The 27,084-nt window shown below is 34.3% G+C and overlaps 1 protein-coding gene across 1 annotated transcript in view; it reads right to left on the bottom strand.

Annotated features, from left to right (window-relative positions):
• The window catches only part of FANCI (FA complementation group I), a 64,658-nt gene that overhangs the window by 15,442 nt on the left and 22,132 nt on the right, over positions 1 to 27,084 (bottom strand). Inside the window, exons 13-27 of the mRNA XM_051981084.1 lie at positions 23,204 to 23,384; positions 21,405 to 21,492; positions 18,343 to 18,473; positions 16,307 to 16,377; positions 15,689 to 15,803; positions 12,849 to 12,971; positions 11,700 to 11,768; positions 9,558 to 9,659; positions 8,385 to 8,552; positions 8,178 to 8,299; positions 7,516 to 7,680; positions 5,859 to 6,038; positions 5,366 to 5,532; positions 2,884 to 2,960; positions 412 to 528 (exon numbers count right to left, since the gene is read on the bottom strand). Of these exons, the coding sequence (XP_051837044.1) occupies positions 412 to 528; positions 2,884 to 2,960; positions 5,366 to 5,532; positions 5,859 to 6,038; positions 7,516 to 7,680; positions 8,178 to 8,299; positions 8,385 to 8,552; positions 9,558 to 9,659; positions 11,700 to 11,768; positions 12,849 to 12,971; positions 15,689 to 15,803; positions 16,307 to 16,377; positions 18,343 to 18,473; positions 21,405 to 21,492; positions 23,204 to 23,384 (1,876 nt within the window). The remainder of the gene's footprint in view (positions 1 to 411; positions 529 to 2,883; positions 2,961 to 5,365; positions 5,533 to 5,858; positions 6,039 to 7,515; positions 7,681 to 8,177; positions 8,300 to 8,384; positions 8,553 to 9,557; positions 9,660 to 11,699; positions 11,769 to 12,848; positions 12,972 to 15,688; positions 15,804 to 16,306; positions 16,378 to 18,342; positions 18,474 to 21,404; positions 21,493 to 23,203; positions 23,385 to 27,084) is intronic.

The following is a 27,084-nucleotide window of genomic DNA, read 5'->3' as shown; positions in this document are numbered from 1 at the left end:
AATGGTCAACAGCACAGATAATTATATGTATCAGAAACCACAGTTGATAGGTCTAGAGCTGGAAGAAACTTTACAAAGTCATCTAGTTAAACGCCACCATTTTATAGAAGAAATGGACCAATCATACTAGTTCAAGGTCATAAAGGTTTTAAGTAACCTAAGCAGCAAAACCAGAATGCTTTCACATATACAGGTAGGAAGACTAGTTGAGACAGTATATAGCTTATAATAATGGGAGTTAACTTTAAGGCAAAAGCAAATACATGTTGACAATATGCAATATTGTACAACTGTACAAAAATATACAAAATTTACAATATGCTAAAACATGATATCCAATTATTTTCATGATCCAAAATTATTTTTTCCTGGGAAAAGTTGACTTGAAAATTCAAAACTTAGTACCAGTACCTGAGGTGAGGAGGGATCCAGTAATTTGGATAAACTGGAAAGAATTGTCACTAATATGAGAGCCTCCTTGCCATTGAAATCATCATCTTGGCAGCTGAGCAAATTCACTAGCGATCTCTGTGTAAAGAAAATTTACAGAATTATTAACAGATAAATCTACCTAGTAGAGAGAGATTGGGATCAGAGCTTCAATTTCACTGGCACAAGGAGTTCCTGGTCTTGGAGAAGGAAACAAGTTCCTCGACCAATGCAGACAGGTCCTTTCTCTACAACTTTAGAGTCCCAGAGAGCTACTTAGAATGCTGAAAGGTTAAATTTGCCCAGGTTCACTCAATCAGTATGTGTCAAAGATAGGATTTGAACCCAGACCTTCCTGGTTCCAAGGCCAATTGTAACCTCTCTTTCAGTATAAGAGAGAAATAATTTAGTCAGAGATTTTTATGGCAAGGTGAGGAACAATTAAAACCAAATGAAATCTTGATGGTTTCAACATCCCACAAGTATAATGCTTATTTGAGATATAACAAAATGTTATAGAAATGCCTAGTCTGGGGACTAAGAAATGGTTTTCCTCACCCAAGCTATAGCCAATGTGATAGAGATATTCTAACCATCTGATGGATTTGTCAACCACACCAGAACCTACTTCTAACCCAAAAAAAAAAGCAGGTCAGAAACAGTACAATCAGGACACAAAAGTTTAATCTATGGAAGTGACAAAAATAATACTTGCAGGAAGAAGTCCTCCCCTTCTAAGAAGGAAGGGCTTAAGGCTGCTAAGACTGGGGCCACTTATATACATGAAAGAGATGGGCTCACAACACAATCATTCTTAAATACTGAGATAGTTCTCATGGTTAGCATTTCTTGGGTCAATACAGATGTTCTTGAGTCCTGTGGGAACAGTCTTGTCTTAAATATGGTCATCCTGCCCAGAACTAGAGTTTTGTGACAGAAACAGGAGTGAAGTGACAAGGAACAGAAATTGTGAACATGTGATGGAAGCCTTGGGAAATAAGGGAAGCTAACCTAGGGTTGGTCCAAGCAATACCAACTGAAATGGTGAGATCATCCAAAGTGCAGAATACGATTGTAATGTCAATAACACAGTTTGCTTGCTGGGCCTTAGCTCTGGGAAACAGGGTATTGCCACAATATTTTGACAAATTCAAAGGAAAGGGATAATATTCTTTTCCTAATAGGTGAATAATTTTATTTTAAGGAAAAAATGACAGTTGTCTTTGTGAGACTGTAACTACCAGGCAGAACAATGCCTAGGTAGTAAAGAAAATAAGTCAATGTCCTTCTATGTGCCAGGCACTGAGCTAAAATGCTAGGGACCCAGAAAGAGGTAAAAGATAATTCTTGCTCTCAAGGAGCATTAACCTGATAGGGAAAGACAAGGCAGAGAAAAGCTGAAAAAGGAGGGGTGGAGGTGACCCTGATCTGGGGAATGATGATTGGGAGAGAAATGATCAGAGGCAAAAATTTCAGACTTACAGACTGGAAAAGTAGAAGCGGGCTGGGTTATGTAGGGCTTTGAATATAATACAGTGTTTTGTATTTGCTCTTAGAGGCAATGAGAAGCTAATGGAGTTTCCTGAGCTGGAAGGTGACTTGATCAGATCTGCACTTTAGAAAAATCACTTCAGTAAAGTGGCTGGATGGAGAACATTTTGAAGAGAGACTTGAAGCAGGCAGACCCACTAGAAAGCTATTGCAGTAATCAAGGCATGAGGAGGTGATGAGGGCCTGCACCAGGGTAGTGGCAGTGTCAAGAGGAGAGAAAGGAGCGTTTTCAAGAAATTTGCAAGGATGAAATTGGTAAAACTTAGCCCCACCTTGCATATGGGGTGTGAGCGTGAATCTAGGATCAGTCCAAGGCTTCAAGTCTGAAGTTCTAGAGGATGGTAGAGCTCTTTACAGTAATAGGGAAAGGGAGGTAGGAGGGGAAAGTTTTGGGGAGAAAATAATGAGTTGTTTTAGATATAGTGAATTTAAGATGTCTACTGGACATCTAGTTGGAGATGTCTGAAAGGCACTTCAAGATGCAAGATAAGTTATCAGAGAAATTGGGGCCAGAAAGGTAGATATAAGCATTTTCAGCATATAGAAGGTAATTAAATCCATGGGAGCTGATGAGACTACAAAGTGAAATAGTATAGAAAGTGAAGAGAGCCCAGGACAGAAGCCCAAGGGACACCAAGACACTGAGTCAATCCTAAGAGTTCTGCTGTGCTGCTCATTATCTGATCTAGAAAAAAAATTTTCTGGTCTTTTTCCTCTATAAAAGGAAACATGTATCACAGTTTTTCTTCTTATCAGCTGTTTTTGCTATGAATTTCTCTCTCTCCTCCAAAGAATAATTTTTGGTGTTTAAGCCAAACCAATTCACTAACATTACTGCAGGAACTGATCCTTTTTTACTTGTATGTGTCAGACTGAAGATGACCAACCCAACCAACCACTCACCTGAAACTGCCTGATCTGGAAAGTTGCTTTTTGGGTAATATTAACATCTTCCTCTTCTTCATCTTCATTAGTGATATCTGGGAAAGGAAGCAAAATGTTTTAATATGTATTCTAATGTTGAAATCAAGCAGTGTTCAGTGGCAGACTTAAAGATTAATTTCCACCACACTCCTCACTCCATAGCACTTCTAGACTTCAAACTACATTGTAAAGCAGTAGTCATCAAAATAGTGGATACTAATTTAAAAAATAGAAATGTAGTTCAGCAGAATAGACTAGACAAGAATCAGAAAAATTACTGGTTCAATAGCCTCACATAAAACAAATATGAAGACATAAATTACTCCAGGCCAGAATCCTGTTTGGAGAGAACTGCTGGGAAAACTGGAAAGCAGTCTGCAGAAATTAAATCTTTCACCAATAAATATAAAATGGATGTATTGCTTTAAATAATATTAATTTCTTACTATTAAAAATTAGAAGAGAACAAGAGCAGGCACCTTTTACAACTATGGTTAAGGGATGAATACTTAACTATAAAGGTGTTCATAAAAGTGATTTTTAAAAATTTCAATTACATGAAATTCAAAAGCTTGTGCATAAACAAAATTAGTGCAATGAAGAAAAGAAGAAAAATGGCTGCATAGGGAAAAGTCTTTGTATCAAATAATATCTCATAAGGTTCTGATATTTAAGACCAAATGTTATCCCCTAAGAGAGAAGTAGTCAAATGAGAGAAAGTTTTAAAAAGAAAAATTATAAACTATTAACAGCCAAACAAAAGAATGATTCAAATAATTAATAAAAGAAATGCAAATCAAGATAACTCTGTGGTTCCCCAAATTGGCAAAAATGACAAAAGATGGGAAAAGTGAATGTTAGAGGGATTGTAGAAAGACAGACACATTTCTACATTGTTGGTCAAGTTGTAAATTGGCCCTTAGTCTGAAAAACAATTTAGAATTACACAAAGTGTCTATTATCCAGAGCCAGAGATGCCACTACTAGATACCTACCCCAAGGAAACCAATAAATTAAAGACTCTATATATTAAAAAAAAAAAAAAAAACTACAGCAAGAGTTTTTTTTTTATAAAAACCAAGCTATGGTATATGACTATAATGCACCTGTGTTGACCCCATAGAAGAGATGATAGAATAATATTTAGAGTGCTAGGTGGCATAATATTTAGAGTGCTGACGTTGGAGTAAGGGAGTCAATCTGAGCTACAATCTGGAATTAGACATTTAACCCAGTTTGCCTCCGTTTCCTCATCTATAAAATGGAGAAGGAAATGGTAGATCACTTCAGTTATCTTTGCCAAGAAGACCCCAAATTGGATCATAAAGTCAGACGTGACTGAAAAAAATGACCCAACAACAACAAAGAAGACCTTTTGGTAATTTTTTTAAAAATTCATTTTTAACACACATTGCTTTATGAATCATATTGGGAAAGAAAAATCAGAGCAAGAAGGAAAAAAACATGGGAAAGATTTAAAAATAAAACCAGAAAAAAAGGAAGTGAATGTATTTGTTTATATTCAGTCTCCTTAGTTCTTTTTTTGGATGCAGATGGCATTTTCTGTCCAAAATCTATTGGGATTGCTTTGAATCACTGAACCTCTGAGAAGAACCAAGTCTTTCATAGTTGATCATCACACATTCTTGCTGTTATTGTATTCAATGTATTCCTGGTTCTGTTTGTTTTGTTCAGCATCAGTTCATGTAAATCTTCCTAGGCCTTTCTATAATCAGCTTGTTCATCGTTTTTTATAGAATAATAACATTCCATTACCTCCATATACCACAACTTCTTCAATCATTCCCCAACCGATGGGCATGTATTCATTTTCCAATTCTTAACTACCACAAAAAGAGCTGCTATAAACATTTTTGCACATGTGGGCCCTTTTCCCCCTTTTTCCTCCTTTATGATGTTCTTGGGATATAGATTAAGTAACAGCACTGCTGAGTCACAGATTTATAGCCTTTTGAGCATAACTCCAGATTGCTCTCTGGAATGGTTGGATCCACTCACAATTCCACCAACAATGCATTAATATCCCAATTTTCCCACGTTCCCCTCCAATATTTATCATCATCTTTTCCTGTCATCTTAGCCAATCTGAGAGATGTGAGGTGGTCTATCAGAATTGTTTTAATTTGTATTTCTCTAATCAATAGTGATTTAGATCATTTTTTCATATAAATATGTCATCTTTCAGTAATAATTTTTTAAAAATTATCTCATATCTTGAAGACTTGTAAAATACTAAATTTTTTAATGACTATTCCTAATTATATGTAGTTATGTAGCAGCTTAATGACCACTAGATGTCACTCATTAGCAAATCAAAACTCTCCTCACCATTTCAAAATATCATTTTCTAAGTTTTCTAAGGTTTCAAGCAAAAGATTGGCAGTAAAGAGAAGTAAAATCCAAATGTGAAGAAAAATGTCTTCACATTTCAAATACCTACCAAGAGCCCTAAGGAACTGATGGATCTTGGAAGGAAAGAACTGTTGTACTGTGTGGAAGATCCTCTGCAAGCCCTCTAAGCACAGGAGAGAGATGGTCTTGCCCTTCTCCTTCTTTCCTGACTCCTCCACAGAAGTGGGAATGGAAGTATATCTCCACAGCAGGACCCTGCAGAGAAGATCATTTGTATATATGTCAGCTGATTCAGATGACAGTGGCACCGCATAAAGGCTTCTCTTGTCACAGCCAGTTCAATCATGCTCTTTGTTCACATTCTTTTCTCCCTTCTTCTTCTTCTGTGCCCTAACTCCAAGTATAACCTCTCAAGAACAGGAATTATTCTTCTGGTTTTCATGTCCCTTATACTCAACATAGCACCTTATTTATAGCAAGTATTTATCTTATGCTTGTTGAAATGAATCAAAATCTTTTCCTTCTCGGGTCCTTTTCCATAAAAGATGGAAAGCAGGGATTTAGAAGGATCAGTGACTCACCGAGTGATTTCACAGAGATTCTGGAAAATCCTATCTAGATTCTGCCCATCTGGACCATCCACTTGTCCTGTCTCCTCCAGCTGCTGCACCTTCTGGAGGGCAACATTCACAGCATATCGCATGAACTCATTGCTGGACCGCAGGACAGATAAACTTTCTTCATGGCTTTGGGAACTATCTCTAAGGTAGAAAAAAAGAAGCATCTTACTAACATTTAAAATTTTTCTCTACCACTTAGAATCACCTATATTCAACTTTAAAAATCATCGGGGAAAAAAGAAAACAAACAAAAAAAAAGAATTGGACTGATGATCAGTTTTTTCTTGAATATAAGTAATTCTAAGAAATAGAATACTTCTGAAAAGTGATGCAACAAAGAAAAAAGAATGGAAATAATGTACATAAGGAAAAAACTTGTACATTAAAGACAGCAATATAAATGACAATTTTTAACAACCATAAAACTCAGATAAAATACAACTGACACTAGTGTTAATTTAGTAAAATTAAGCATATTATTTTAATAAAAGATAACCTATTTTTAAAGAGGTACAAATAAAGCTATTAATTGGAAAAACTGAAAACTACTTTAGTAATAATTTTTTAAAAATCATCTCATATCTTGCCGGCTTTTAAAATACTGTATCAAATTATTTGTATTATGGCACTTATTATTTAACCATGTATTATTAATCACAACCATTTTTTGATGATGTTAGCTTGTGTGCCATATCAAAACAAAATTTATCAATTAAAGAAAAATAGAAAAATAACTAGACTGTAAGGGAAATCTGGATACTGCTGAGACTGGACTTTGCAATCAACTTTCCTTCTGGTTGCTCTAAATCCGATTTCTCAGGTCACCTCCACTTTCTTAATACTTACTATACTACACTTAATATACGTCCCATCTTTGCCCTTTTAATTTGCTCTTTAAATTTTGTCTTTATCTACTTCTAGTTCTTTTATTGCCTATGCAGATTTCCTTTGTCATACTTTTCTTATCTTCCGTTATATGTTCATATCACTTAAGATTTTTAAAATATTGTTTGTATTACAGAATATCAGTTTTAGATGGGTTTTTAGAAGTCATTTGGTAAAATACCTTTATTTTATAGATGAGAAGGAAACTAAGGTTAGAGGATCAACGGCAAAGATGACACTTGAATGTAGGTCCCCTGACTCTTACAAATCAATGTTTTTTCCCCCACTTACCCAGTTTTTTTTCCACTATATAACTGCCTCTGACAATGGTCTTGGTTGGAATTCATTTCTACTTTATTGCTCCTATCTTTTTATGTTTCTGAGATATCTCCTTTCAACTGCTATTATTTCATTGGGGTCTATTTGGCATTGTTTTCTACAAAGTAAATGTTTGTGTGTTGTGCATGTATAAACAATGATTAAGAAATTTGGGGAATTAGCAGACACGCTGGTGTTGATGTGAGACAGGTTGGTGAATCTAAGCATGAGCAGGAGTACTTCTCTGAAGAGCTATAAGCTTTTAAAGAAATTTATTGCTTCATACATGCTGATGTGCAAAAATTATACTGCTCTTCTGGGGGGACTGCTGTCCAGTTCACAGAATTTAGAACCTATCTGAAAACAAATAAACACCCAACAACTCTCCCAAATGATAACATAGAGAGATCTTTACCTGAATAGAGCCACAAGCAGAGCAGACACAAATTTCATAGACAGGAAACTACGAACTGTTTTGTTAGCCATTGTAGACTTGCCTTTCCCAGCTTTCTCCTTGAGGATATCAGAAAGTCTGTTGTAACACTTAAATAGGCTCAGTACCTCTTCAAACTTATTTTTACTGTGCAAAGGGAAAAAGCAGTAATGGTAATCATCAAACTACTGTGTTTTGCCCTTGCTTGCACTTATTGTCATAAGGCTGTCAAGGCCACAAAAATTTTCTATTATCATATGATCATATGAAAAGACCAATAATACTTCGTTTTCATCTTCATTAGACAAATCACATAAATCTGCCTAGGACACTATCAATATAAACAAAATTTCTCTATTAAAATCAAAGAAAGCTCTTGAATTCAGGGCTTGGGGAGCCTGTTACCAGCTTACAAGGGGAAAACTAAACATTCATACACCCATTTGGCACATTTTGTTGCTCTTTGGAATAAAGAATTAAAGTGAAAATTTTTATATTGTGAATCTATCTGAAAAAGACACATTCTATGGTCTGCAGAGTGAGTACTACTTACTGGTAAGAGTTAAACAGATGCCAAAAATTAAGATCCTTATTTATCAACATACCCTATTATTAATAAATGGATAGGCATAGTTGTTCTTTACCTGAAATTGCCTATAGTGAAATTATATTCAATCAGGACCTCACACACTCCCATCACTAGGAGAGCATAGATATTATTCTTGATGCCAACACTAGTAGCCTGAGAGAAATCTGCTGATTTGTCCTAAAAAGACAAATTGAATAAATTAACAAATTGTTGAAAATTTCTATCAGCCAAGTCATAGCACTTGTGAAGAAACATCAATTACCAACTCAAAGTCCTCTAGCTCACTCTTGATCATACGAAGGGTAATTGACTCCAACATGTCTTCTAAGTCTTGCTGGAATCCTTCTTCCTCCTCTTCCTCTTCTTCTTCGGGCATTACTTTATTCCTGTACCATGCCAAACAATGCTGGATACAGCACAACAGGTGAGCCTGCAGAAGAAGGGGGAAAACCATTCAATCTAATTCTTGGGTATTACACTAGGCTTATCTGAGTAATGTCTAGAAAGCAAATTGTTAGCAACAACACCTAAAAAGCAGTCAAATCAACACGAATTATTAGAATTTTAAACAAACATATTTAAATAGACAGCAGGATGGTGCTTCTGTCATAACCAGCACTGGATCCAAACCTATGAGTACAAGAAAACCATAGTATAATATTAAATGTCCTCTGTGGCTTGATACAAATGTCACTCTCTCTTAGTTCTTTAGAGATATTATTTTTCATTCTATGGACACAAATTTAGGCCCAAATGAAGTTTGAAAGATCAATACTAAAAAGCTGGTTTTTAAAGATCCTGGATCAACATGGGGTACATTAAGAAAGGTTATCAATATGGAGTAAAATGCCAAGCAGATATATGTCTTTTGGTGGGCTCTAGACAATTTCTGAAGAGCTTGTTTCAATTTTTCTTTTGATTTCTGATCTCCATGGCTATGATTAGCACCTGAGAAAGCTAAGATGACAGTTCATACATAAAATCAACATTTGGAGACAGAAATAACACCAGAGACATGATCTAATATAATTGTAGTGCTATGGTGAAACTTTTGTAGGAAAATGAGTCCTCAGTTGATGAAAGATCCTAGACTTAAAATGAAAACAATGATGACAAAAAATAATAAAGACCAATGTTAAGACAAACACCTGTGAAAGACTTTAAGTACTCTGGTCAATGCAATGACTATGAATACAGAGGTCTGGTGAGGAAGTGTATTTATTCACCGGCTGACAGAGAAATGAAGGATTTAAAATGCAGAATGAAACATGTTTTTAGGCAGGGCCAATGCAGGAATGTACCACTAGACTACATTTTTAAAAACTAGGATTTTTTATTTTGTTTTTTAATTTGGAGGGGAGACATTTGAGTGAGAAAAAATTCATATTTGTTAATTTTTTTTTAAGTCATATCCCCAAAAGGTAAAAGATCTTACCAGAGGTTCCTGAAGAAAAATCTGATCTCCCTGGGCCAGAATGCATGCTTCTAGTTTCAGTGGAGGTAGCAGGTCATGTTTTGGTTCATAATACTGTTTTAACTGCTCAGCCGAAAAACAAAGATCTGTGACTTACATTTATTTGTTAAAGTTATAATAGACTAATAGTAATATGGGTGTTTAATATTATCTATTGATATCATTAACAAACATGGTTAAATTTTCAGATATGTATGGAATCAGGTTGGTATGTTATACAAAGTCAGTTAAAAAGCTCTGGATCTCTTAGAGGATTACTTCTGGATAATCTAGAGGATTATTTTACCAAGGGAGAAAGAAAATATGTAAATATTCAGAGGCATTCTAATATAATTTTTCTGGTGCCAATTCTTAAAAATCATGGATTTTTTTTCCAAATAAGTTTTTATGGATATATTTGATTTTTATATCATTATCATTTTCCCCACTATATTCCCCTCCCCAAGAATTATCCTAGATAACATAATATTTTTTATGAAAATAAAAATCAGCACAAGTGATAAATACATTTTAAAAAATTTTAACCTCCCATTATCCTCAAAAAAGTAGGTTGAGAATATCCTCTTATCTCACAGAACTTGGTTTCAGTGTGGCTTCCTTATTTGAATTTCCTTGGTGACTATTGGAAATAAAAGTAAAATCCATATCCAAAAAGGATTCTTAACCTTTTTTGTATTCTGAACCCCTTTAGACTGGCAAAACTAAGAACTTCCCAGAACAATGCTTTTAAATGTATAAAATTTGATAGTTATTTCAAATAATTCCTTTGTAATCCTATCAACATTCTTTATAATAATAATAATAATAATTGTTGTTATTATTAGTATTATTATATGTTTTTATTTATAAAACATATGCATGGGTAATTTTTTCAACACTGACCCTTTCAAAAACCTTCCGTTCCCAATTTTTCCTTCCTTCCCCTCCCCCCTCCCATCCCCTTCCCTAAATGGCAGGTAGTCTAATACATCAACATTCTTTTTAAAAAAAATTCAAAGAACACAGGAAAAAATAAATAAACAAATAAAAAGGGGGGGAGGTGTGGCAGCTAGGTGACACAGTGGATAGAGCCCCAGCCCGCAAGTCAGAAGTACCCAAGTTCAAATCTGGTCTCAGACACTTAATACTTCCTGGCTGTGTGACCCTGGGCAAGTCACTTAATCCCAATTGCCTCAGCAAAAATAAAATAAAATAAAATAAATCAAAGAACTCTCAGTTAAGAATCCCTCCTAAATGGAGGACAGCAATCTTCTCTCAATAACAGCAGATTTAGATACTAAATCTTAAGAGATATTCTTGTCTAAACCCCTTACTTTATAGAGAAAGAGAGATACAAAATATAAATTTAACAAAATTCTCCAAAAAAAGAGGCTGATCAACCATCTTCTCATAAGGGAGTTATGGTTTAAATAAAGTAAGAGTGGCATGACCTCTATGATCCAGTCCAACTCAAAGATTCTAATTAATCTGAAAACATGAATGCTAACTATCACATTTGTAAATTATCACTGTTTTATTGGATCTACAAAATAATAAGTTCAAAAATAAATTGTATTTTCAAAGTAAATTTTGTTTTCCAAATTCACAATCCATTTCAGAAAATTCTTAGATTTTGGAAATTCAAAACCATAGTCTAAAAATAAAGTTAAAGTAATTTATTCAAAGTCATACAAGCACTAGATGGCAAAACTAGGATCAAATCCAGGTTTCCTGACTGTGAGGCCATCATTTTTCCTATTACTTCGTCCAGCTACTTCTATTATTAAATGAAATGTTTTTTCTTATCTGAGTCATTTTCCACTCAATCTTGGTGATACTATTTACTTTTAAGAGGGACTTCTGAGCTTTTATATTTAAGATTATTCAAGATCTGTGGGCAGTGATTATTAGATGTTTTGCAATATGGATGGCTTTGCCATATTTCAATAGTTAATAGGGGAAGGAAACTCAGGACATTTATTGTGCTTCCAGATTAATAACATGGGACTGAGAAGCATTGATTGGAAGTAGTTGTTTTGGACTTGGACAAGCCTAAAAAAGGTCAAAATCCATATGAATAATTTCCTTTAAACACTGGCTTTTGTTTCACCAAATATACTTTACCTGAATAAGAAGAGTGTGCATTATTGAATTAGCCAATTGAGAGTTCCTTCGAAGGACATCATAAAAACCCTGAAGAAAGTCAAATATATACACATGAACTTTCATCACAGAACTAACTAATGATTAAGATGATAATTTAACATAACTTTTCTTTGAAAAGCTTGAAGTATGCCAAGTATTTTTTTCCTGTATCCCCATATTATTCTCTAGAGGAAGTTAAGAGATGTCCATTTGTCTAATTTTAAAACTCTTAATGCACAGTTGTTGTTTGTCCTTCATTTCAAAGAACCAATGACATTACAGGGTAAGGTCTTAACTTGTGGGTAAATGAGATTTAAATTAGGCAGAGTTGCACAAAGTCATCAGTCTCACTCTCTCTTCTAAAGTCACTGAAGCCCAGAGCAAGAAAAAGTGAGTCTGGGATTCAATGGATGTTTTTGGAGTCTTAATGTCTGACTACTATGTAAGAGCTCCACTTCAACTACTTTGTCACTGCTCCCACTCATTCATTCCATTGCAGAAGTCTTCACATGTGTGGGGCAGACAATCCATAATGCACCAAAGGGTTTGAAGCCTGATGGTTACATTTAAGCTGGTTTAGACTCTCTGCTAAGATGACTTGCCAGGGTGTGGCAGACACCAAAAGTGGATGAACAAATCTGAAAAGGGCTCAGTAAGCTACCACAAATTAGTCCTCCTTGAATATTCCATATATCTCAATGCACAGATAATGAATATACAAAGAGACCACAGGCCAAATGACTGAAAAAATAAAGCTCTAATTCTCTAAAACTAGTTTCCAAATTTAGGCTTAAGCATAGAAATACTTCTGACAATGGGGTGCATTTTCTTAATAAAGTCACATTTCTTTAACATTCACAATAAATATCTCTTGGCCTTCAGTCTCTGCCTCCATGTCTTCACTAGTAATGGGAATTCCTGTTCTTTTTCCTTTGATACATTCTTCATACTTCATTCCAAGAGGTTCCAAGGACCCATTTTCGTTCTAAGTACCTAATGATGAATGTCAATGATCTTTCTGTCAACCCTTCTGAAATTCCCTGGGATAGATTAGAGATGGATTTAATCTAGCTAAATAAGTTTATCAAGTAAGGGAAAAATTTAAGCTCTATCATTAAATCTACTTACCTCATAAAGCATGAGACGCACATCAGCCTGTTGACCTAAGCATCTCCTAAGGCTATCTAAAATCTCAAGACAAAAAGCCTCATTGGCAACAGAGTTGTAACGACTATGAACATCCACTTGGACCTGAAAAAAAAATGAGAATAATTCATGTCCATCCTATTTTATCAAGGTAGTAATCAATAAGAAGAAAAATGTATATATGTTCCTATGCCAAGAATTTCAAACCTAGCTCTCCTTGCCTGTCAAATGCAATCATTCTAACAATAAAATACAGATAATACTATGTAAAATAATGGAAGGGTTAGTGCTGAGCTGCTATGCTCCTCAAACTCAGCTCAGAAACCAGGATCTATACATTAAATCATTCACTAGAGGATCTGAAGCATTTTTATTGAAATTAACTCAATGAACACTGTTCTCCTCAGTAGCTAGTTGCTCTCTGGCAGCAAGTATTATGTTTAGGAAGGCACATTAATTACCAAATGCCACAAGAGGCTGTAATAATAAAATACTAAATGGTACTAAAATTTAGTGATCTGAAAGAATGAACGTGCCTCCTAAAATATGTTGCTTATTTCCAAGTCATCTCTTAGAAATCAAGGAGAATGGTTCTTTCATTGACCTTTTCCATTTCATGATCCTGTAGTATTAGTGCGATCTTTAATTCTCTTATTTTTCTATATTCTTTGCTAGTTAGGATAAATTCAGTCATTTAGATGGCTTCAAATATAATTTCTACACAAATGATTCTCAAATGACTCAGACTAGCCTTCACTACTATTCTGAGCACCAGACCTTCAATTATAATTGCTCACTGGGTATCGTCACCTGTTTTTTCATCGGCACTTTAAACTCATTAAGTTTTCTCCCGAAATTTGCTGCCCTTTCTGACTTCCCTGACAATGGCACCATTCATTCTCTAGTCAACTATTGATTCAGCAATAATCACTAACTAGTCTAAATCCCAAAGAGATCATAAAAAAGGGAAAGATCTACATGAGGAAAAACATTTACTGCATCCTTTTTGTGGTGGCAAAATAATGGAAATTTAGGGATCCCAATCAATTGGGAAATGGCTGAACAAGCAATGGTTCACAAAATTAATGAAAAACTACTGTGCAAAAAGAAATAAAAAGAATAATTTTAGAAAAACTTGGACTTGTACAAATAGAGGCAAAGTGAAATGAGCAGAACCATGAAAATATTGGACACAGTATCAGTAACACTGTGTGATGATTAGCTGTAAATAACTTGGCCCTTCTTAGCAACACAATGATCCAAAAATAAGTAAAAAGGAGGCATGAAGGAAAATGCTATTCAAATCTAGATTAAAAAAAAATTGATGGACCCTGAATGCAGATTGAAGCATACTTTTTTCATGTTATTTTTGTGTCTGTGTGTGTTTTTTTCCCCTTTTGATTTGTTTCTTCTTTCACAACTGTGACTAAAATGCAAATGTTTTAAATGACAGCACATGGATAACCTATATTAAAATGCTTACTATTTTAGGAAAAGAAGGGGAAGGAGGGAGGGAAAGAAGAAGAAAAATTTAGAATTCAAAATTTTGTAAAAATGAATGCTAAAAGCCCTGTTTGTAGTGGCTAGAAACTGGAAAATGAATGGATGCCCATCAATTGGAGAATGGCTGGGTAAATTGTGGTATATGACTGTTATGGAATATTATTGCTCTGTAAGGAATGACCAGCAGGATGAATACAGAGAGGCTTGGAGAGACCTACATGGACTGATGCTAAGTGAGATGAGCAGAACCAGGAGATCATTATGCACTTCGACAACGATATTGTATGAGGATGTATTCTGATGGAAGTGGATTTCTATGACAAAGAGACTTAACTCAGTTTCAATGGATAAATAATGGACAGAAACAACTACACCCAAAGAAGGAACACTGGGAAATGAATGTGAACTATTTGCATTTTTGATTTTCTTCCCGAGTTATTTTTACCTTCTGAATCCAATTCTCCCTGTGCAGCGGGAGAACTGTTCGGTTCTGCAAATATGTATTGTATCTAGGATATACTGCAACATATTTAACATATATAGGACTGCTTGCCATCTTGGGGGGGAGGGGGGATGGAGGGAGGAAGGGGAAAAAAACGAAACATAAGCGAGTGCAAGGGATAATGTTGTAAAAAAATTATCCTGGCATGGATTCTGTCAATACAAAGTTATTATTAAATAAAATAAAATTAAAAAAAAATGAATGCTAAAATTATCTTGAAGAAAAAAGTAAATACTATCACAAAAAACCAAAAATGAAAGACTAACAACAATTTTAAAAAGACTGCACTTTTTTCAATATATGTGAAATGTATAATTTTGTATTATGGTTATTTGTGTGTGTGTGTGTGTGTGTGTGTGTGTGTGTGTGTATATATATATTACAGGTTCCTAATAAATTTTATGAAGTGAGAGACTTCCTTGTACTTAACCAATGCATCAATTCAATAAGTATTTATTAAGCATCAACTAAGAAGGCTCTGTACTAGGAATAGGAGATCCAAAGATAAAGCAAAAAGCCCTCAGAAAAGCTATTGGGGGAGGGGAAGATGTGGTTCTCTCATATTTGTTGACGTTTAATTCACCCTCAAATCTTTGGCTGTTCAATATGTATGGGGAGCAAGGGGGAGGGAAGAGCCTAAATATGCCATATAGATGAACTCAGAGCAGTAAAGTTCTTTACAGAATAAATCGGAGAATTCAGAACTAATGGGGCTTATTTTGGGGTTAGTCCATTAATCAATTGGGATTTCAAGATCTGGATTAAAAAGGAAAGAAAACCGCTATATATTCTTTCTGCTACTATGAGTCATCCTTACCTGAGTGGCACCAATACTCTGACTGCACTGAGATGAAGACAAACTGCCCAGAATCTTAAAATTCTTCAATAAGAGCAAAAACCCAGCAACAGCAGATTTCCGTGCATCAAGGTGACTAGCTCAAGAAATAAAAAAAAGGAAATTAACAAATGCCACCAACTTTACTGCATATAGGTTTCTGAGAAAAATCTAAATCTATTCTGTACAAACAGGGAATCGATACAAGCATGCAAGCATAGAAGAATACAAATTAAATTTAAATAATTGAGGTTGCCCAAAATAATTAATGCTTCCAAATAGAGTTTATTTTTTAAATTGGCTATTTAAACGCATGACAACATCTGTACTTCCATCTACCTTTTTGACAAAATGATACAAGAAATAATCAGAATAAGATTTTTCAAGAATGATACAGTGAAATAATAGGACTATCTGTAAGGTATATGTTTGTACACATGCATGTACACAAGCATATAGCTAAATAGGACTTATCTTTTGCATTGTAAACCTTTCAAAGAATGCTATGCATAGATGGAAGTAGGAAATGCTAAGAGATGAATTTCAAGATTATTCTAATAATTTAACATTTTTCTCCCTAGAATCCCAAAGGTTACTCACTTGGCAAACATGGCTTTTCGGAGAACAAGTATAAGGGAATCTCTCATTGACATGCTGACTTTTAAAAGGGGCTAAAAGAGAAAAACGAATCAATGGGTGAAAATGCAGCAGTTACTGAGCATATGCTGAGTTTAGCTTGGTTTTTGTTGTTATATAGTTATTGAAGTTTCAATCCCTACACTTAGGTTGTGTTTATATTTACTATTTATGATCAGTATTTTCTTTGACTGAGCTAAAATAAAGAAGTCATTATCAGATGTGACAATAAGGAAATAGGATCCTTTGAAATACTGTAGAAAATAGCTCTTAAAGAGATGATAAAAGAAAGCAAAAATGTTTTTGCAATAGCAAAAAACTGGAAAGTGAGTGGATGCCCATCAACTGGGAATGGCTGAATAAGTTATGGTATATCAACGTAATGGAATATTATTGTTCTATAAGAAATGATGAGCAGGCTGACTTCAGAAAAGCCTGGAAACACTTACATGAACTGATTCTGAGTGAAGTGGGATGAACCAAGAGAACATTGTACACAGTAATGGCAAGATTATGTGATAATCTGATGGACTTGGCTCTTCTCAGCAATATGGTGTTTCAAGACAATTCCAACAGATTTGGGATAGAAAATGACATCCACATCCAGAAAAAGAACTATGGAAACTTAATGTGAAATAAAGCATAATATTTTTACCTTTTTTTTGTTTGTTTGCTTTTTCTTTCTCGTTCTTTTCCTCTTTAGTCTGATTTTTCTTGTACAACATGACAAATATGGAAATATGTTTAAAAGGATTGTATATGTTTAATTTGTATCAGATTACTTGTGGTCTTGGAGAGAAGAGATTTAAGGAAAGGAGGGAAAAAAAGTTGGAACATAAAATTTTATTTATTTTTTTTAATAATAGCTTTGAATTTTCAAAATACATGCAAAGATAGTTTTCAACATTCACCTTTGCATAACTTTGTGTTCCAAATTTTCTCCCTTCTTCCCCACTTCTTCCTTTCCCTAGACAGTAATACAAGTTAAATGTGCAATTTTTCTAAACATATTTCCATATTTATCACGCTGCACAAGAAAAATCAGGTCAAAAGGGAAAAAAATGAGAAAGAAAAAAAAAAAAAGCAAGCCAGCCAATAACAACAAAAAGAGTGAAAATACTATGTTGTGCTCCACATTCAGTTCCCATAGTCCTCTCTCTTGATGAAGATGACTCTCTTCATCAACTCTACTGGAATTGCCTTGAATAACCTCATTGTTGAAAATAGCCAAGTCCATCACAGTTGATCATCACGTAATTTGGTGCTGCATAATGTTCTCTTGGTTCTATTCACTTCACTTAGCATCAGTTCATGCAAGTCTCTCTAAAATCATCCTGCTGATCGTTTCTTATAAAACAATAATATTTCATTACATTCATATATCATAACTTATTTAGCCACTTCCCAACTGATGAGCATCCACTTGGTTTCCAGTTCCTTGCCAGTACAAAAAAGGTTGCTACAAACATTTTTGCATATGTCGGTGTTTTGGAATACAAAATCTTATAAAAATGAATGTTAGAAACTATCTACTACTGAGGGAAAAAAAGAAAATAAGCGACTTGAGAGCAAAGAAGCTGTTTCTTCATATTCAGTGAGTGAAAAATACATAGGAGGCATTTTAAAAACAGGGTTTAATGATGTAAACTCATCAACATTAGACTACAATTGCTAATAATTTAAAAAAAAGAAAAATAATACCTCAAACTAAATGAGCAAAAAAAAAAAAAAAAAGCTTCAAAGTCCACTGTGAATATATGGTCCATAGTCAATAATCTTCCAAGAAGCTCAAAGTGGTTTATAGATAGTATGTCACTGATTTTAAATTATGCTTAAGGAGATGAAATAGAATTTTGGTGACAAGGATAGAGAAATAGACTATAGCTCCTCCCAATTCAAAATTTTAGGTTTTTAGAATAGAGCAGATAGATTTTCTCTCATACATATATTTATGACCAAATACAAGAGCTATACCAGTTTCCTTGAAATTGAGGTCTCACCTGCACTGCCTTGAGCAGTCCTTGTACAGTGTGAAGAGGCAGAAAGGACAAATAGTCAAAGGCTTCAGTGACTTTTGAAGAACAACTCTGAAGAACCAAAGGTGCATATATGATGATATTCGATAGCAGATCTGAAAAACAGAATATTCTATAAGTCACCCGAAATAACTGACAACTGATAACAAGTACTGCAATTTGACTGGGACTAGATGGAAAATGAATAGAGGAGAGAGGAGTCACCTGAGATAACTGACAACTGATAACAAGTACTGCAATTTGACTGGGACTAGATGGAAAATGAATAGAGAGAGGGAAAAAAAATTTTTACCTTTTCCTTCATTTGTCATCAGTATTTGGGAAGGCGCCTACTTCAATGAATGAATGAAAGAAAATTTGTTTATTAAGCAATTAGCATGTACCAAGCATTGTGCAAAGTACTGGTGATCAAGAATGAAAAGCAAGATGGAGTTCCATTTTCTCTAAACTATAGAAATCTGGAGGCCAGCAAGGTAGTACATGCCTGTAATCCCTGCCACTAGGGGAGACTGAAGCTGGTGGATCCTTTGAGTTTTGAAATTCAGAACTACAATAAGATTGACCAGCACCAATCTGGTGAATTGGGGAAGACCACTAGACTGCCCATGGAGGGGCAAACAAGATACAACTCCAAAATTAAAACAAGAACAAGTTAAAGCTTCCAAAAAATAAGAATCAGGATCAGGCTTATAAGTGTTTATTACTAAACCAGCCCCCAAAAGGTAGGATACATTAGTTTCTAGTGTCATTGCCACTGAAAGGAATACATTTTGGAGGCATAAGTAACATTTAAACAATCATTGTAAATACCCCTGTTTTCTCAGAATTTTCTGAAATAGTCATAGATAATATCTAATCTCTGTTAATGCTTATTTGAAATATTACATCTTAGCTGTACTCAGCTATTTACAGGGAAGAACATAAACAGGAATTTCTGGAAAGAAAATCTATAACTTGTTGCAGCTTTCAAATATGTAAAAAAATTATTTTATTTCTTTTCTACAATAAAATACTATATAAGAAATGATGTAGATGTAATATAATTTAAGTTAAAATAACTTTATACTGGGTTTATACTGGGTTAATTCTTGGTAAAACTGATAATATCTGATCTAATACTTCACTAACTAGGAAACAAAATGTACTTTTTTCAAACTTAAAAAAAAAAGACTGAAAAGCAAAGTAATTCCTGTTCTCAAGGAGTTCCCATTCAGGGAGAAAGACAGTATGTATAGAAGAGTTCAGCTGTAGAACAGGTGGAAAAGGCCATTTGTGCAGTAGTAAACATACAGTAATGTGTATCATCTTCAGCCATTTCCATTGATACCCACTATATCTCTTTCTAACACTAAACCATGTGAGAGTGCCAGGACTCTTTTTTCCAGGCTTCAGTAGCCAGTGGATGTGGAAGCAGGGTTCCAGAATCTGCAAATGCAATTGCCAAGTCACCCATAGCACACATTTCATCTGATATCCCCTTCTAATGCCTTTCTGTAGCATGGAGGTCAGCACAGATTACATGGATAAAGAAGCTCTGATGTCCAGATGAGGGAAGTGACAGTCTTATACTTTGCCCTGCTCAGACAGTACTGTCACTTTAGGGAGCCATCTTTTAGGAAAAATAGTGATGATCTAGAAAGTATACAGAGAAACTAGCTAGATGTTAAAAATTTATTTTGATTTCATGACATCTGAAGATCAACTGAAAGAACTGGAAAAGGCTTTCAATTCTAGGCTAAAGTGTTGAGTTTTGTATATATCCTTTAATCCAGCAGTGTTTCCACTGGGTCTGTACCCCAAAGAGATCACAAAAGAGGGAAAAGGACCCATATGTACAAAAATTTTTGTAGTGGAAAGAAACTGGAAACTGAATGGAATATATATAAATGTAATGCATTATTATTTTTCTATAAGAAATGATGAGTAGACTGATTTCAGAAAAGCCTGGACATACATGAACTGATACTAAATGAAGTAAGCACAACCAAGAGAACATTGTACACACAGTAACAACAAATATGTGATGATCAATTATGAAGGACTTGGCTCTTTTCAACAATGAGGTGATTCAAGGCAATTCCAATAGACTTGTGATGTAAAGTGCCATCCACAGCTAGAGAAAGAATCATGAAGACTGAATGTGGATCAAAGCATAACATTTTCACTTTTGGGGGAATTGTTTGCTTTTTTTTTTTTTTTTATGTGCAGCATGACAAATATGGATATGTGTTCAGAAGAATTAATTGCACATATTTAACCTATGTTGGATTGCTTGCTGTCTTGAGGAGGGGGAAAGAAGAGGAGAGGGAGAAAAAATTGGAACACAAAGTTTTATGAAGGTGAATGTTGAAAACTGTCTTAAAAAACAGGAGGTCACTGAAGGTTTTTAAGAAGGGGAAAAAAAACATGAAAAATGGAGTTTTACAAAATTAGTCTAACGTCAGCGTGCAAAATGAACAGGGAAATTCATCTGTTGTTGTTCAATCACTTTAGTAATATCTGTTTTTCATGAACCTACTTGGGGTTTTCTTCATAAAGATATTGAAGTAGTTTGCCATTTCCTTCTCTAGCCCATTTTACAGATTAAGAAAACCAGAGGCAAACAGAGTTAAAATGATTTGTCCAGAGTTACACAGTTGTGTGAGACCAGATTTGAACTCAGGAAACTTCCTAACTCCAAAGTCAGTGCTCTATCCACTGTGCTACCTATCTACCTCTAATGAAAATTAAAACAACACTAAAAGCCTTAAGAATTCAGATTATTTGTAATGTATAAACTGGCTTTCAGAAGACCAGTGATAAGAAGATTTGTAGTGAAAAGGAGAAAAATAGGACAAATTTTCCAACAAGAGAGTCATACATCAAATGTTAGTTCTTGGTAAAACTTCATAAACATAGTCAAAATAGCATAGTACAAAAAACTACAACTATACTCTTATTCTTTTTGAACTTTAAAGATATAATATCTGAGTTAAGAATTCATTTTTCCAGAAAGTTGCCCCAGTGCTTTCTGACTCATTCATTACCTAAGAAATGACTGATGGGAGAGGATGCCTTGGAAACAACCCTGTTGAGGACCTGCTCGACAATCTCTTTTCTGATCATCTCATGGATCTGGAAAGAATAGAAGAACTAAATGTTGATTATCCCTAGGTAAAGTGATAATAAACTCACATTTTTATAGCACAGACCCTTTAACATTCTTTACCAAAAGACTACCCAGTGCTTGTATACATTATCATTGCATCAGAATGTTTGAAAGACTAAAGTAGTGTAAGGTATAGAAGTAGCAGCATAATAGAGTATAAAAAAATACTGGATTTGCAATCTGAAGACCTGAATGTAAATTCTAGGTCTGTCACTTGCTGGCTATATGACTTGAGTGAAGTAGCTCTGTTAAAAAAATAAAAGGATATTAACAGTATATTATCTTAATCTCAGAAACTTGCTTTGAGACTCAAATAAAGGTAAAGCGTTTTTTAAGACTATAATATACTATACAAATATGCTTTACTATATGGGTAGAAATTGACTACTGACATGAAAGACAACTAGATAAAAGTCCGGATCATCCTAAAATACAAAAACTACTCAATTCTACCCACTATAAGCAGGTGACAGACTTATTAACTAACAAGAGGTACAAATTTGTTTATCTAAGTATAAAAATAATAAAGAGAATAAATGCCAAGTGAAAATTTTTAAACCAGAAGTCAGTAATTCTTAGTAGTACTTACTCAATACTGACTTCTTTCATTCTGCACACATGCACACACACGTGTGTACCCGCACACACACACACACACACACAAATACACATCCCCCAAACAGATATCATATAAGTCTACGACAATTTTGTCAACTATGAAAATCATTAGCTTTCCCCAATTCCTAGGAGGTAACAATTTCACATCTAGATGGCTGTGGCCTACTCCAGTAGCTCAGAAACTCTAGCTTCATTTTGTATTTGTATTTATATCCCCTTAGTAGTATGCCTAATTCAGTTCAGTCCTTAGAATGATGAAAGTGTGGCTAATTTATATGAATAAACTAGTAGCAAGTTATGCCAAGTTAATATCCATATAAAAATGTCAGTGGGATCACTAGCAAGATAAAATAAATTAGACCTCAAAGATGATATACCTTAATTTGTTTCTCATTTCAAAGAAATTTATGTTTTAAATCTTACGAAGTTGAAGTGACCCTGGGCAAGTCACTTAATCTCAATTGCTTCGGGGTGGGAGGGGAGAAGAATCTTACAAGGTCTTTAAAAAGATTCAGTTGGGATTTATCAATTGTTTGTGATGTTTAAGAGTTCAAATTATATACTTCAGGGCTTCAAAAATAGCAATTAACCATAATTCCTAGAATTATCTAGTTTCTTCTGATCTAGAATAACATCTCTATGCAAAAGGAGTAGTACAAAAAAAGTCCAGAAATGAATAATCATTTGAGAGAAAAGTACATAGTATGAAAGATTTTAAGTACAAGCTTCCAAAGAAAGGCTAGAAATAGTGGAAATCAGTAGAATAAGTTAAAGACATGGTAAATGAAAGTTTTGGGTTTTTTTTAAAGAAAATCCATTAAGATGGATTTCTAAATACTAAGGATCCATCAGGTTGTTACTGAAAGATTAGTGGTATTCTAAAACAATCTCATTTCCTGTCCTCCTCCAGACTGAAACTACATTTTTGCATATTTGTTTAATTTCAACTTCCAGAGCACACATTCCTTGTTCAGAACATTTCATTTTATTATTGTTGAGAAATATGCCAAAATGAGTTATTTTCCAAGGACTGACATAGAGGATAATACATAGTCTCACCTTAAAAGTTTCCAAGAGAATATTAGCTCCCAGTCTGCATGCTTGTTGAGATGGCGTTTTGGAAGGAACTAAACTGGCTTCAGTAATTTTTCCTCCAAGTATTTTCTTTGGTCCATATGAGTCCATCAGAATGAAACCAAGTTCTACCAGGCCCTGAGTGACATGATCCCAGCTATGAACACTAAAGGAACAAATCTTAGTGTAACTACTTCAATTCAATGAATACATATCAAATGTCTATTGTGTATAGAAAATTATGCTAGACATTGGAGAGAGAGATGAACTTTAGATAGAAATGAAATTAAAGTTTGCAAAATGCCCCCTGCTCTCAATGAAGTTTTGCAGTCTGGCAAAGGGATAAGCCACACACATAACTTTAGTAAATATTAATACTTGTTAAATGAACTATAGATAAAAATGTTACATGAAGTCTAAGAGGAAGATTAATACTGCCCAGGAATCAGCAAAGAAGAGATGGCATGTAATCTCAATCAGATGGACAGTAATTCAAAGAGCTAAGAAGGTTCTATGCATGAAAAATAGTTAATTAACAACAAACTTATGAAGGTGGAAAAACCTAAGACACAGTCACTGGTCAGAATGGTCCAGTTTTACTAAAGCACACAAAGTGTCTAGAATGAGACAGAATGTCATAAAAAATGGAAAAATTTGTTGTACAAACAAAATCAATGCAGTTAGAAAAGGAAGAAAAACGATTAATTGGGGGGGAAAAACCTTTAGCAAACTTCTTTGATAATTATCTGGTGTTTGAAATAAATAAGGAATTGATAAAATATAAAACAAAAGTCATTTTCCAATAGATGAATGATAAAAGATAATTTTTAAAAGAACTGCAAACTATCAAAAACCAAATGAAAAAATTCTCCAAATCATTAGAGAAATGCAAATTAAAATAACTCTGAAGTTATACTTTATACTTATCAAACTGACAAAGATGGCAAAAGAAGAAAATGGCAATTATGAAAGGTGATATGAAAATGTAGGCATACTTACACCCTATTGATCAAGCTATGAAGTGTTCTGATCATTATGGAAAACGATTTGGAATTATACTCAACAAAAGTCACTAATCCAATTTGGAATTATACCTAAAAAAGTCATTAGTCAGAAGACACTAAAAGTCACTAAACTGTATATTCTTTGATGCAGAAATTTCACTAGTAGGCTATACCTTAAAGAAATCTAAGGAAAAAAAATCTCAAATTTTGTAGGAAAAGAGAGAAGACTTTGAGTTGAATTAGGAAAAGGAAATCATGTAAGTGACTTGGAGGGATCTGGACAAGTGAAGAAAGAAGTTGAATTTGGAAAGGAAAAATTTGGCAAAACTGTGAAGAAATTGAAGAAAATTTGAAAGAGAACAATTTTTAGGCCCAGATCCAGATTCTTCTGTAAGAGAAGCAGAATCAAGGACAATTAAGAAAGCTATAAAAGGACTAAAAATAATAGAGAATTAGGGAATGGAACCTGGAGAGACTCAAGAAGGCTAAGGAAGAAGGTAATTAGAAAAATCAGATGAGAAAGTAAGAAAAGCAAAGTGAAACAAGAGTTAAGCTGATAGTGTGGTTTGGTGAGGGTAATTTAGTTATAAAAAGCTAGCTTTATAAACTATAAAAAGTTTTAATTAGGTAGTTAAGGTTGAGATATAAACACTCATAAGTAGTTTTAAGAAAAAAAGCCAGGGGAGGAGGCAAAATGGCAGAGAGAAGCTAGGAAGTTGCCTGAGCCCTCCCCAGTTTTTCTTGCAAACAATGTAAAAATCAAGCCTTTAAAAGAATTCTAAAGTGACAAAATCCACAAAAAGATGGAATGAAACAATTTTCCAGACCTAGATAACTTGGAAGGAGTTCAAGAAAGATTTATCTCATTTAAGTAAAAGGGGAGCAAAGTCCAGCATAGGCTTGCCCCCGGCAAGCTAGTGGGAGGCTCTTAGCCACAGCACAGATCGGAAACTAAGGCCTCACAGTCCCAGCTCAACAGGCCTGGCCAAGAGACAGACTATTAACCCAGAAGCCCCAGCACAAAAAGCCAATGACCAGATCCCTGGCTTTCTTTGGAAGAAGCTTGGGAGAGTGCTCTCTCTTCTCCAAGAGTCAAGCTCAACTTTTTAAAAAATGAGCAAAAAAACAAAAAAGAGCCCTGACCATAGTAGAAAGTTACTATGACAACAAGGAAAATAAAAACTTGAGTTTTGACACACTCAAAAAGAACAACAATGTCACAATGCCTATATGCAAAGCCTTAAAGGAATATGAACTGCTCTCAAGCCCCAAATATCCTCTTGAAAGAAGAGTTCAAAAAGAATTTTAAAAATCAAGTAAGAAAGGTGAAAGAAAAATTGGGAAAAGTAATGAGTTATGCAAGGGAATTATGAAAAAAAAAAGTCAACAGTTTACAGAAGGAAGTACAAAAATTGAATGAAGAAAACAACTCCTTAAAAAACAGAACAGGCCAAATTGGGGAAAAAAAAATGCACTGAAGAAAACAATTCCTTAAAAAGTATAATTCCTTAAAAAGGATAACTGGCCAAATGGAAAAGGAGGTACAAAAGCTAACTGAGGAAAATAATGATTTAAAAATTAGTATTGGGCAAGTGAAAGCTAAGAATTCTATGTGACATCAAGAAACAGTCAAACAAAATCAAAAGAAAGAACAAGTACAAGAAAATGTAAAATATCTTATCAGAAAAACAACTAACCTGAAAAACAGATCCAGGAGAGATAATTTAAGAATTATTGGACTATCTAAAAGCCATGATCAAAAAAAGAAGCAACTTTGAAGAAATTCTCAAAGAAAATTATCTTGAATCCCAGAATCTAAATATTATTGAAAGAATCTACAGCATCTTTGAAGAAATTCTCAAAGATATCTCAGACCTAAATATTAGTGAAACAATCTACCTCCTGAAAGGGATGCTAAAATGAAAATTCCAAGAAATTTCAGACCTACCATATCCAGGAGAAAATACTGTAAACAGCCAGAAAAAAACAATTCAAATATCAAGGAGTTATAATAAGGATTACACAGAACTTAGCAGCTTCTTGGAATGGGTTGAAGCTCAAGCTGATGCACTGAGATCCCAAGCATGTAAGGCTAAATAGCAATTGGGCGATACTCTATTAATATATGCTTGGAAAAAGAATGGCCCCGCCCACTCTCTGTGCAAGTTTTGATGTGTTATATAGGAAATAACATAAAGACGATTTTGGTGGGTGGAGGGAGAGAGGCAGAGTCACTGCTGGCCAGGTTTGTGTCGCGACTGCTCTCACTTCCTATCGCCATACCTCTTCACCTCCGCAAAGAATAAAGATCGAGGATTTTCCCTTAACCTGAATTCCTGACTCTGGCTGATTTTAAAATACGCGGTCATCACAGCTTCTATATTAAAGTATCAGAGGACTTAGAATATGATGTCCCAGAAAGCAAAAAGAGTCTAGATTAGACTCAAGTCAACTACCCAGTAAAAGAGAAAAAAAAAAAAAAACACCACTACATCTTACTAAGATGTATCAATAATAATGAAGTGATATCAATACTAAACATGTAGGCAAATAAGTATTATAGTATCTAAATTTTTAGAGAAGTTAAGCAAATTACAAGAAGAAATGGATAGCAAACTTATACTATATTATAACAATAAAACTAAACTCAACAGCAAACTCAATCTCCTCCTCTCAGAACTAAATAAATACAACCAGAAAATAAACAACAAAGAAGTTAAGGATATGAACAAAATTTTAGAAAATATGATAAAACTCTGGAGAAAACTGAATGGGAATAGAAAGGAAATACTTTTTTTTTTTTTTTCCAGCAGCACCTACAACAAAAACTGATCATATATTAGGTCATAAAAATCTCAATCA

This window comes from Antechinus flavipes, chromosome 2 (assembly GCF_016432865.1).
Source record: "Antechinus flavipes isolate AdamAnt ecotype Samford, QLD, Australia chromosome 2, AdamAnt_v2, whole genome shotgun sequence".
Classification (NCBI taxonomy): domain Eukaryota; kingdom Metazoa; phylum Chordata; class Mammalia; order Dasyuromorphia; family Dasyuridae; genus Antechinus; species Antechinus flavipes.
The sequence above is the reverse complement of the archived record's forward strand: the minus strand, read 5'-3'. Positions and strand labels throughout refer to the sequence as shown.